Genomic DNA, 13,134 nt, shown 5'->3' with positions numbered 1-13,134 from the left:
AATGTAGAAGGAAGAAAAAAGAAAAGAAATTGAATGATGGAAAAAGGATAAAAAAGACAGACCAGAGGTCGTGCAGACTGAAAAATTAACACCTAGCATGAGACAACACATTCAAACAACAACCAGTGGACCAGTAGAAACATTTTCGAATCACGAAGAGTTTTCTCTTTGAGAAGATCCAATAATTACGTAACGCAAAAATTGACCGTTTTTTAAACAATCCCCTCTCCTTGTCACACTTTTTGTATGAATCATTCAAATTTTTTGTATGGATTGTCATACTTCGGGCAATCCCTTTCACCCTTTAAGCGTTACGTAATTTATGGATGCTCCCTTTACAGGAAGCCGCGAAGCCCACAGAAAGATAAAGTAAGAAGGAACAAATAACAATAAAAAATAAAAAGTGAGTAGTGATAAGTGAAGGATGGAAAATAGCGGAAGAAGTGATAGATGAAAAATGAAGGTAGAAGTGAGAAATGAAAAATGGGAAGAAAGATGTGAGAAGTGAAAAGGCAGAAACATTAAAGAAAAAGTAGAAGAAATAAGAAAGAAGGAAGGCGGAAGAAGGAGGAAGATTGAAGAAGAAAGAAAGTGAAAGGAAGACGGAAAAAGGAAGAAAGAAAAAGGAAGAAGCAAAAAGAAAAAAAGAAGAAAATAAAAGGAAGGAGAAAAAAGAAGAATAGAAGAATGAAGGAGGAAAATGAACCAAAAAGGGAAATATAAAAAGTGAGAAGGAAGAAAGAAGAAAGTAAAAAATAAGAAGGAAAAGGAATGGAGCATGAAAATGAAAACATGAAGATGAAAGAAAAAAATAAAAAAAAGAATAAGGAAAAGGGAAGAATGAAAGAAGAAGAAAGGAAGAAGAAGAAGAAAGGAAGAAAAGAAGAAGGGAGAAGTAAGAGTGAAAAAGGAAAAAAAACTAAGAAAGAAAAAAACGGAATTATTTAGAAAAAAGATAAAAGAAAAGGAAGAAAGAAGAAGTGATAAGGTAAAAGGAACAAATAAAAAATAAAAAGTTAAAAAGGAAGATAGAAAAAAGAAAGTAGGAAGAAGCTCGAAAGAAGTAGTAAGATAGAAGAAGACATCCAAAAAACGAAAAACGGATGATGAAAGAAGGAAAAAGTAAGAAAGATGAAATCAGAATTAAGGAGTGAGTGAAAAGTGAGGAATTGTTAGTGACAAGTAAGTAATGAGAAAAGACAAGTGAGAAGTGAAAGTTTAGAAGTGGAAATGGAAATGAGAAATAAAATATAATAAAAATTATGTGAAAAGGTACAAGCATGAAGGAAAAAGTAAAAAAAGAAAAAGAAGGATGAAACAAGAAAGAAAAAATGAAGATAAATAATGAAGTGAGACGGAAGAATGAAGAAGTAAGATAAAAAAGAAATATGGAAGATAAACGAATGAAAAAGGAGAAAATAAATAAGAAGAAAGAGGGAAGAAAAAAGGAACAGAAAAGTGAGAATAAGAAATAAGGACAGAGGAAAAGAAAGAGAAAGAAAGAAGAAAAAGCGGAAGGTAGCATAAAGCAAGAAAAAATAAAAAGGAAGATGAAAAAACGAACAAGGAGGGCGACGAGGAAGATGGAAAGAAGAAGTAATAAGAAAGAAGAAAGAAGTAGAAAGCAAGTCGAAAGAAATATGAAATAAGAAATAGGAAGAAGAAAGAAGAATGAAAAGAAAGAAAAGAAAGAAGTAAAAGAGAAAAACTGACTTCTCGCTTCTCATTTTTCACTTCTCATTTCATACTTCTTACGTAGCATTTTTCACTTCTCATTTCTCCCTACTCACTTCTCACCTTTCACTACTCACTTATCCCATGTAATTAGTAACTTATCACTCACACTTCTCCTCGCTTCTTCACTTCTCATTAGACCTAATGAACATTCTTCCTCATGACCAATCGGCCAAACGTCCTTTTGACTCAATGGCCTATACTTACGTATGAGGTTCCGGAAATTCCCAAACCAAGATATTTTCCGCCTTGAGATCACGATAGATCACCCTTCTCCGGTGCAAATATTCCATAGCTTTGGCTGCCTGAAGCACCAACGATTGAAAGCAGTACGGCCCGATGCGAGCTCCACTCCGGCGGAAGTGCCGCAGCACGGCATCGAGCGCCCCTTTCGGAGCCAGGTCCAGCACCAAAGCCAACGGTTGCGTACACACCCCAACGAGCGGAACAATATTCGGATGTCGCAGCGTCAGAAGAACCGCCAGCTCCTGCCGTGCGGTGCAGTAAGCCTTGCACGAATGCTGCAACGGATCTCGCTCCCATTTGCCGAGGGCGGCTTTGTACGCAATGATGGCACTCTGGCGAGCTCGCGGACCCGGCGCAACCGGTTGCAGCATCTTCATCGCCACAGGAATGATCGCCTTGGAACCGCGGGTCTTACATGACGCTTTGAACACAAAACCGAATGCACCACGCCCAAGGAGGGGACCTCGCGTGATATCGCCCGATTTGATCAGATAGTTCTCCGAGAGGTCCATGAAATTCTACGGAAGATAAATTTTAGCTAATTGTCTTCAACCCTGCCATTCCTTTACTTACCACATCCGGGGTGATTCTGCTCAGTTCAATTTCCCCATGGATCGGACACGCAACCGACTTCTTGTCGTACGCTGCCAGAATGCATTCTTCCACCATCCAAGAGTAGCTGGGTGGTCCCGGCATATCTCCCGCGTTGACCAGCGGATGCCCTTCGATGGAAGTAGCCCGCGAGCTATCAGCTGACTCCTGCCCAACTCCGGAATCACAATCGGACCAACCAATCGAGTCCTGGGACTTTCTCGTAGGAACCAAGTCATTCAATATACCAGGCAGCTCATTCAAGCCACTAGGCTCACCAAATTCCTGCCTCCTGTCTACGCTCAGTCTCTTGTGCAACATTGGACGCTGATTGCCTATCGCGCCTGTACTGGACTTCACTTGCGAAGGGAAATTCGGAACGTGTCGATCCTCGCAATCACGCAAACACTTTGGACATGGAACCAATCGAGTCACCAAGAAACGGCCCTCCGATGTGTGCACAAACCTCGTACCCAAAGTAGGGTACCAGTCCTCCAACAGTAGATCAATGTGATCTACGCTGAGTGCCAGCAGCTGTGTCAAACAACGTACGTTGACTTCGATATCCACCGAAGATAACTCTGCGCCAACTTCATCCAGTTTACGTATCTTCAGCGCATTGAATGGGAAATAGATTTCCAAAATTGAGGTTGAAGTGAGATCAATGTCACACCAAATTCCGTCTTGTTTTAGCTTGAACCGATTCATTGGATTACGATACGGCGATGTCGGGCAGGTTACGGAGATCTCTCTCATTTTGAACACCAAAGTTGAACCGTAGTACAGCGCGAGACCGGTTTGCCAAACTGCCCAATGCGACGACATGTTCAGCATCTGATTGATGTCCGGATCGTTCTCAACGTTCTTAGGAAGAGGGTAGAGCGATCGTATCGCTTCCACGACCTGATCGTCGGCGAGGACACGGGTAATGAGTCTGGACCAGAAGCCGGACGGAAAGTAGGACATCAATAGCAATCGCGAAATGGTTTGTTCATGACGTGGTAAAGTTTGGATATCGCATGCATTGTTGAGGGTTGGGGTCTGTGGCTCAGATGTGACTGGTTCATAGGTTGGCAGATTGGAGTTCAAAGGGTTTCGGCGAGTTCGCATAACCCAGCCTTTAGAGCGTGTCGAGATCTACAGAAATAGAACTGATTATGATATTTACTTCAGAATAATTGTAGATGAACAAACCTTGACGGTAACTACTCTATCTGCAGTGCTGTCTTCTTCCAAGGGAAGAAGTGATGGAATGAGTAAAGTGCGCGCATCCCACGACAATGCCACTTCAAATTTGTTCAGCAGGCTCACAATATAACTGAAACGATTACCAAAACAACTATGAAACGTCAGTCCTTCAAACAGAATGGTCAAAACATACCCCCGATTATCGCTGCTCCCCAGGCAGGAACTCTTGAAAACATGCTGCAGGTCGTCCATCTTCATGACGCCGGTCCTGGCGAATGGATTTATCTCCCTAACAGTCACTACATGCGCCAGCATATCGCACAACCACTGCGGATCCAAGAAGTACAGATCACGCAGTGTCGCATCGTCGTAGTGCAACAAAACGCCATTGTCGTGAAGAAACATCGTAGCTTGGTTCAGCTCGGACCAATCGCGAAAGCCCTTGAATCCTCGAAGTTGCATCTCCTGAGTTACCATCAGGCGGTACCGTTCCGCGTCCAGAACCGGATCCGCACTGAACTGTCTCAGAGTAGATGCTATGGTCCCAACGACGTCCTCAAGGGCCAAATAGCTAGCGGGAACTCGTTGGTACAGGAGAGGCTCCTTGCAACCTGGAGGTCGCAACGAAAACGCCGTATCATAGATCAAATTTGCCAACAGTTTAATATTGTGGCCGGTTCTACAACTGACCTCGATGGAATCCAACACCCTTGGTAGACCAATCTTCTCCGCATCGGAAACCGCTATGAAGCGATCTCTAATGATCTGCTGAAGCTCTTCTGCTTTCTTCGCGGGCAATGTTTCGCCAACTGCGTCGTAATGCGTCCCCACAATAATTACCGGAGAGTTTGGAGCTCTCGCCTGAATGTTTCCCAACCACTGCAAAACTTCCGCCAATCCTTTTCGTCCATCGATGATTCTCCACAAAACCAAATACAAGCTTCGTTTCGACAGGAAATACTGATGCGTGGCGTAGTATTCCTTTTGGCCCCCGAAATCCCAAGTCCTGAACACCACCGGTCCATGCGTCGATTGCCCTCGGATCTTTTTCTCGCATATCCAGTCACCAATGTCCACCCCCACCGTGGACATATTGATCCCCCGACTGGTTTTCGTATTGATATTCTTATGACCCATCCGTTTGGCCCAGTGGTCCACCTGCTTTTTATTCCTCGTCGGACCTTCACTCCGCAACTGTTCCAACAAACTTGTCTTCCCAATCCCCTGCACTCCCACAACCATGAGTTTCATCCTAGCATAAGGCCGAGCGTCCTCGTAAACCGATTTTAAATATCCAATGATATCCATCGTCTTGTACTTCTTGCTGTCGATCATCGATCGTAACGGATCCTGCAACGAACAACCCCTCGTATTCAGATTCCACAGTCGCGATAGCAAACCCATGTGCGGCGGCAACTCCGTTACGTCCATATTCCCGCTTATGTTCAGTACGCTCAGGTTGGTCAACTCATGGATCGACGGCGGGATCTCCTTCAACGAATTGTTGCTAATGTCCAACATGGACAAATTCGGGAAGATCAATCGGGACTTGGCCACCCCAATCAGACTCCATTCAGCGTCCTCTGACTCTCCGAGTGTCGTTACGTCATCGGTGGACAACTGTATTCGCGTCAGCGAATTATCAGCCAGAATCAAAGTGCGCAAGGACTCCAACCGAAGGTGCCGCCGGTGGACACAAACGCTTTTCAGAACTGCCGTTCGCAACGAGGTGATGTTGTTCGAACTGGTGGATGACTTCACGACCGTAACCTCGTTGGAATACGGTGTGCTGGAACTTCCCGCACTGGCCACGGAGCTCTTGGAGGAGTGTTTCTTTGGTTCCTGGGGGTTATAGCACATGAGGTGCGGATCGGAAGCGGCAATTCGCGGCAAGCTCGGCCAACAGCTGATCTCATTGTGACCCAGGTCGAGCTGTTTGAGCGAGGCAGGGTAGCTGGTGACGTGCCCCATCGAGCGAAGGCTGTTGTAGGACATGTTCAGACGGGTTAGGTTCACGGCAAGACACGGCAAAGCAAGGGGAATGCTGGTGAAGAGATTGTTGGCAAGATTGAGGCTGCTTAGCTGCGAAACGGTGTGATCGTTTTTGGAATCTGGAAGTCGTAGCTCTTGGTCCGTTACTTCCAGTGACTTTGACCAGATGTGATGCTTGACAAGTTCTAAACTGGCCACGTGGCGGTTTCGGGTTAGAGAGTCGCTGTTGTCTTCGTAAGAATACGCATGGAAAAGGCAAGCTTCTGTTACTGGGGAGGGCGGCTCGGTACCATCCGCGGCAAAGTCGGTAATGTTCGGTAGGGATGGGAGATCTTTGAGGAAATTGAAAGCAACGTTAAATTCTTTCAGTTTAGGGGACTTCCATAACTCGAATGGAAGCTCTTGCAGTTTGTTGTTGGAGACGTCCAGAATGCTCAAGCTGGTGAGCAGAAAGAGTCGAGGTGGAATGTACTCGAGTCGGTTGTCCTGAAGGTAGAGTTCCTCCAGTACGGGACAGTTGTATTCGACTTGTGCCGTCTTGGACGTTCGGCGTTTCTGGGACTGGTAGGTCGAGCAGGCTTCAATGTCTTCCGGGAGAGGTATGCGTTCGATTTTGTTCTGAGCGGCGTTTAGGTAGCGAAGGCTACCTAGTGAAAAGATCTCCGGAGGAAGGTGAGCGAGAGAATTATGAGAGATGTCTATACGAGTTAAAGCTCCAAGAGAGAGTTGGTAGCAGCGAGGGTGACCTTTGAGTTTCGGGTTACACTGGAGAACGGCTTCGCTAAGCCACGGCATTTTTATGGTCGCTAATCGGCAGTTGTTACTATGCCAATTGATCATGGTAGCGGTACTGGGAAATAGGGAACTGTAGGTGAAGCTCCCTACAAGCGGTAGAGCGCTGTATTCTGCCTCATGAGCAAAAGCTTTTTTATTAATCTTGTAGTCCGGATCAGCATGAGCCTTTATAGATAATAATCTGCACACGATTTGTTCGTCGGAGTTCTGAATTGCGATGCTCAGAGCAATCGACTGATCATCTTTGGCACCATACTTTAGAAGTAGATCAACCATAGCTAAAGACTTTTGTCGAGTGGCTTCTGCAAGAGGAACGTTAGAAAATCCGTAGATCTCGTCCGACGCCCTGAAATATGTACACATAAATAAGACTTGTTAAACGATTTCGTAAATTTCACCTTAAACTCACTTGGGATCATTCTGATCATCAACAGCTCTTGCCACTACGTTAGGATCTGCTCCGTTCTGCAACAAAAGCGTAACCACGTCTAAAAATCCTCCACGAACTGCAGCCAATAACGCGGTCTCCCGAGCAGCTCCACACAAGATATTCATGTCCAATGGGCACCTTAGTTCGGAATTGTCATCGCGATCTTCACCGTGATCGCGACCTAGACTCAAACGAGACATGATCGACTGAATGCCGAACGATATCCTTCGATTGGAAGGACTAAGCGGATTGCTAGAAGGAGTTACCGCTTCCCTTGCCCCTCCTCCTCCGTCATCTTCCAGTGAATATCTCACGCACTTAACTTTCCAGTTCAACAGCATTTCGACCAATTGCCTGTTCCCTAGAAGACAGCTCACATACAGTGCCGTTTGTCCAGTAACGTCCTGGGTGTTCGGATCGAAGGCTAGGCGCCATTCGAGCTCTCCACTAGGATCTCTGGAATGGGGTGGTTTTATTCTACATGGTTAGCAAGGTCACAAGGAATGATTAGCAAATGAGGATGGGATGATGGAGCCAATTGAACAAAAGAAAAACTTATATGAAAGACATGAAATGCAATCGTAACTTCAATGAGTCCCTACCTGTAGGAGCTCATCAATTCCTCCGGATAATGGTTCCGGATTAGTAACTCTACCACCGAGCAGTGCCCATTAATGCAAGCCGCATGGAACGGTAGCCACCGTTCCACAGTCAATTGCTGCACCAGCTCTGGAAATCGATCCAACAGCATAGATGAGACCTTTTTATGACCGTTATGCACCGCCGTATACAGAGGCGAATAACGGGTAACGGCATGCGCCCTGCCATCGGCACCAGCTTCCAACAACAGTTGTGCGATACGTTCCGACCCGTTTTGTGAGGCGCTACAAGTACCGAGTATAAACATCGAATCCAATCGAACAACAAAGTATTATGGCTAAAGATAAAACGCTTACATGAACAGCAACGTGTTGGCTCCTCCCGGGGCCATATTGACAATGATCTCGCGCTCCGGACCGATGTTGTCCAGCAGTAGCTGCACCAGCGTGTCATCTGAAGACGTCACCGCTTCACGGAGATTCTTGTGCTTCTGGGATCGAATCTGCTCCCGCGTATCTGTAATTGGAAACCGAAGACAAGATATTATTAATCAAGGTTACTAGCCTCGAAGTTGGCTTCAAAAAAGGTGCTCTGCAATAAATATGATTTGCAGCTCTTTCATTGCATTGCGGTTTTTGCGGTTGACTGCCGTTTCGGTGTCGTCGATAGATACATTAACTGACGAGCGATCAGATGGAACGCAACGGAAATGCGGTGGGAAACTGAGATTCAATGGAGTGTGACGAAATGGTTTGAATTGCTGACTTATTTGATTTGAGGTAATGAGACGGCGTTCAGTTTAACTAGAACGGAATTGTATTTTTAGATAGGTCCGGTTTAACAGGTAATAAATTCAGGCTTATAAACTCAATTATCTTAACAGTAGTTTGCCCAAAACAAAAAAAGTTGTCTATTCTACGGGACTTGTGCTATAAAAATTCCAGCACAGTTAGTTATAACATAATCAGGTGCAAGCGACTTGCCCTTTTTGTGGGTTTGTGTTGCCTATCATGTATGAGGATTGAACTTATTGTCTTGTTTATTGTTCTTGAGGTTGAACCTAGTTTCCTGGCCTATAATCAAAGCATCATAACTGATTAAAACTAAGAATTCGTGCGTAAGAAACCTATAAAGCAAAATGTTATATAACGAGTGTCGATCATTCATTCAAGGTGGTGGGAAGAGAGATGGCCAACAAAGGTGCCCAAACCGATGCCTTTTCCTTCCTTGGAGGAACGACAATGGCCCAAGAGGCGATTGATTTCGCACTGAAGGCCAATGAAGAAGAGACTGTACCTTACCCGAAACGGCTCAGGCAGCAATACGGCGAAGGCGCTTAGAGCAAAGCCAAACGCCGTGCGACCATAAAGGCCAAACGTCGTCTGGACGGAGCAGATCGGGGTGCATAGGAGCCCGAAGGGTGTCGATAAGAAGGTAACTTCTCGGCCCAAAAAGGCGAAAGGCACCAACTAGACGCACGTCGCCCGGCCGCAAGGGGGTACCAGCCAGCCTGTGCCATCGGCACAAGGGACCGAAAATCCCTGGCAGCTGGTCAGTAGGGCAAAGCGGAAGTCGAACGCAGCTCGACCCGCAAATAAAGCTAAGGGCAGAGACAAGGCCTTGTTGGTGAAAACTGATAAGGAAAAGTTCGCTGAAGCTTTCGGCGCTGGGTCAGGACGTGCGAAGCGTCAAACGCACCAATACCGATGAAATGATCTTGGTTCTGAAACGGGGAGCGCAGGCTAGTGGGACTGACTACAGGAAGCTGGCCCAAGAGGTCTTGGGTGACGACGTCATGGTTAGGTCATTGGGAGCGGAAGTGATCCTCCAGTGCAAGCAACTGGACGAGGTCACGAACGCGGACGGCGTTGTCTCTGCCAGCAGAGACCAGTGCGGTACAGAGGTCGAGAAGACCTCTGTACGCCTGAGAGGCGGTTCGTTTGGCACGCAGGTAGCCTACCTCAGGTAACCGGTTGCTGGAGCCAAAAAGGTAATGGAGCGAGTGAAGTTTAAGGTAGGCTGGTCAGTATGCCCACTGCACAGTGAGCAAACTCCGGCCGCCTTCAGTGGACAGGTGCTATCGGTGCTTACAGTTGCAGGGCTGGTAGCGACCGAAGCCACTCAAAATAGTGACTTTATTGACCAAAGCTGACGAAAAAAGGGACCAAATAGTGACTTTCAGTTGCAGAAAAAGTGACCAAATAGTGACTTCCAATTTCAATTGCAAGTTCGATGAGACGAAATCAAGCGTTTTTTGGGTCGAAAGAGAATTTTTTTTTTGTAATTTGTGGCGGAAAACATCTTTCACTATCACCACTCTTTTCTCTTAGAACGAGCTCAGAAGAAAAATGATACTCGGTAACTTTTATCTACTCAGTGACTAAGTAAAATTATTGCCCTCTCTTTTAACCCCACGGAAATTTTACTCAATATCAGTAAAAAGCAGGACAACTCAAAACTATGAGTAGTCTGCAAGCAAATAAAATTTTTAAGCCACTGGAAGTGATCGAAATATGGTTATCACTCTTAACACCTGTTTTTCTTTCCTGAAAATTATTTCTCGGCAAATGTCTTCGTGAATGAGCATTCTCTTCTCGTGAGAATAAGTGAAAATTATGATCATTGGATTAGCTGCCTACTTAAGAAAGATGCAGAGAACTCTAACAATTTGTCATAGGTGCCACGGATGTTTTTGGAGTTTTGTGTGCGACAGGAGCAACAGTAGGATCGTTTTGGTAGAAAACGATACAAAAATTATGAAGATTCATGTACAACTAGCCTGGGATTGAACGCTCGACCTCCTGCTTGTAATGAGGATCATGCTCTCTGCATTTTTAAATATTTTTAGTCAAAAATACGCAGATTTTCCGACTTGATGTGTGTTCTCATGAAAGATTATTGCTATGGAGTTTGACAGCACATGTAATCTTCAAAATTGGGGAGACTTGATCGCCTTTCTATGATATCTACTCAATAAATATTTGTTTAGAGCAAACCCTTCATTACATCTGTCAAAATCTATAAAAAAAAGCCGCTTGAGAACAAATTGTGGTGGAATGATCTATTATAAAAATACGCTATAACAATACTACTTTACTGCCCATGATCGCATATTTGTAACATATGCATTTTGGTTGATTTTGTAAATCGTTTGTCAATCCTCCCCACAAACTCAATAATTTCCAGCTTACCACAGATAAGCAAGATAGTAAATCCTATTTAACTGTTGTGGGATTAGATCCATTAAATTGAGCATTTTGAACGATTCACAGGCTTTTTACAAAATGATCAAAAATGCGAGTTTTACGAATATGCGATCATGGGCAGTTTATTTCTTGGTAAAACAGGGGAGAATCAACACTGAAAACCAAAACTACCCAAAAGTGGGTTGTTTGCACTCAAAACCGTGATTTGGGCCAATAACCCAAATTTGAGTAAAATGACTTTTCTGGCACTAGGTAGTTTGCCTTTAATCCCATGTAAACAATTTACCCAAAGCTGAGTTTAATTTATCCAAAGCGGACCTTGATCAACCCAAAATAGAGAATATTGAATTTACTCAAATTTGGGTTATTGGGCTGAGCAACCTCGGTGAGGTGTTTGCATCTTGCTCTAGTTTTGATAGCAATCATGGGAAAGAATGGGAAAACTACCCAAATTTGGGTAAATTTTTTCTGCGATATTCTCAATAGTGCGTATATTGAACTCAAAGTTTGGGTTGATTTATCTGTCCGTGAAGTCTCCCAAGGAATCAAGTCTTCCCACCTTCCCTACTGCATGAAGTTTGAGTTAAAAAAAACTCTAAATCGACAGGTCTCCTGCTTGCATGACTGTATACCAATTTAAAAACTGTGACGTAAAACACCTTCAATTAGCTAGAAATGCCAATAGGAGTAGCGAGTTAAATGGCTGGCGATGTTTCAGAGTGATCATTTTTCCAAGATCCATAATTTCATTTCCGCCATAAACAAAACATCTTCCGATGGATACATAAAACTTTATAAAAAATCTTAGTCAATAGTTTCAAAATAGTTGAAAATAGTGACTTTTTGCGAGAAAAAGTGACTTCAGTGACTTGAGGTCGAAAAAAGAGACTTTTTAGTGACTAGCCCGAAAAAAGTGACCAAGTCACTAAAAAGTGACCCGCTACCAGGCCTGCAGTTGGGGCACACGTCCTACCACTGTAAGGGCCCAGACCGTACCAACCTGTGTCGTCGTTGTGGTGAGGAAGGGCACAAGACGCAGGATTGCGATAAAGAACCAAAGTGCCTCATCTGCGCCAGCAAAAAGCAAGCATGTATCCACGTTATGGGTTGAACTACGTGTCGTATCGGAGAGACAAACAAGAAAAAGCCGTGCAAGTAACACAGCTGTATCTTAACCACTGTGCAACTGACCAGCAGCTGCTGTGGCAGTCGGTCTCGAAGTTGAGGACCGATGTCGCCCTCTTGTCCGACCCGTACAACGTCCCTGTCGATAACGGTAATTGGATGTTAAGGGTGTTGCGATAGCCAAGATCAATGATTTGTTCTATTGTAGCTGCTACGCCCCACCGGGGAGGCCATTAGAACAGTTCAACCAGGTGATCGATAGGCTATCGTCCGACCTAGTGGGTCGTAAGCCGGTCGTCATAGCAGGAGATTTTAACACTTGGGCAGTGGAGTGGGCAGCCGTTGCACCAAACGAAGGGGTTAAGCCTTACCAGAGGCGCTTGCGAGGCTCAACGCTGAGCTAGTTAATGATGGTTCCGCTAGCACGTTCAGAAGGAGTCATGGATTGACGTAACGTTTGTCAGTCCTGGTCTGGCACCAGACTTGGACTGGAGGATGGATGAAGGTTACACCCATAGTGATCATCTAGCAATTCGATGTAAGATCGACTATGGAGTGCAACAACCGAGGTCTGTCAGGTCTATGGGTGGAGAACCAATCACTTCGACAACGAAGTTTTTACCGCGGACCAGGGACTGTAAGCCAACACTGAAGGTCTAAGCGGGGTTGCGTTGGTGGCTGTTCTATCACGCGCATGTGACGCCACCATGCCGAAGAAAGTCCTGCCAAGAAATAACAGACGCCCGGTATACTGGTGGAGTCCCGAGATTGCGGCCCTTCGATCAACCTGCCTCAAGACTAGACGAAGGATGCAACGTGCCCGCACCGAGAATGAAAGAGCGGACCGCCGTGAAGTGTATTTGAGCTGCGAATCTGACTTTTAAAAAGGCCTTCAAGAGTAGTAATATAGCGCGTGTCAACAATCTATGCGAAGAAGCCAACGCGAATCCTTGGGGTGACGCATACAGGATAATGATGGCCAAGACCAAAGGGAGCTCTTCACTCCCCGAACGGTCCCCGGCGAGGTTGGCGAGGATTATCGAGGTACTCTTCCCGTCCTGAGCCACAAGTCCCTGGCCTCCTGCACCGCAAGGCTGTATGGGTGCGTCCGGAATGGTAGCTCCGGTGACGAACGAAGAGTTACTCGCAGTGGCCAAATCCCTGGTAACGAACAAAGCTCCAGGACCTGATGAAGCTCCGAACAGCGATCTCAAGGCAGCAATCATA

At 45.3% G+C, this 13,134-nt stretch overlaps 1 protein-coding gene across 6 annotated transcripts in view; it reads right to left on the bottom strand.

The window, feature by feature from the left end:
- Nucleotides 1-13,134, bottom strand: part of LOC134205767 (leucine-rich repeat serine/threonine-protein kinase 1) — a 66,355-nt gene that overhangs the window by 4,204 nt on the left and 49,017 nt on the right. For 3 of the 6 annotated variants that reach the window (XM_062681342.1, XM_062681340.1, XM_062681345.1), the window contains 7 exons: nucleotides 7,933-8,092; nucleotides 7,579-7,860; nucleotides 6,956-7,453; nucleotides 3,953-6,892; nucleotides 3,766-3,889; nucleotides 2,554-3,708; nucleotides 1,942-2,498 (listed from right to left, as the gene is read on the bottom strand). In XM_062681342.1, the coding sequence (XP_062537326.1) occupies nucleotides 1,942-2,498; nucleotides 2,554-3,708; nucleotides 3,766-3,889; nucleotides 3,953-6,892; nucleotides 6,956-7,453; nucleotides 7,579-7,860; nucleotides 7,933-8,092 (5,716 nt within the window). The remainder of the gene's footprint in view (nucleotides 1-1,941; nucleotides 2,499-2,553; nucleotides 3,709-3,765; nucleotides 3,890-3,952; nucleotides 6,893-6,955; nucleotides 7,454-7,578; nucleotides 7,861-7,932; nucleotides 8,093-13,134) is intronic. The other 3 variants (XM_062681344.1, XM_062681343.1, XM_062681346.1) reach the window with 1 other exon arrangement.

This window comes from Armigeres subalbatus, chromosome 1 (assembly GCF_024139115.2).
Source record: "Armigeres subalbatus isolate Guangzhou_Male chromosome 1, GZ_Asu_2, whole genome shotgun sequence".
Taxonomy (NCBI): domain Eukaryota; kingdom Metazoa; phylum Arthropoda; class Insecta; order Diptera; family Culicidae; genus Armigeres; species Armigeres subalbatus.
Note: the sequence above shows the minus strand (reverse complement) of the source record. Positions and strands in the feature narration are given on the sequence as shown.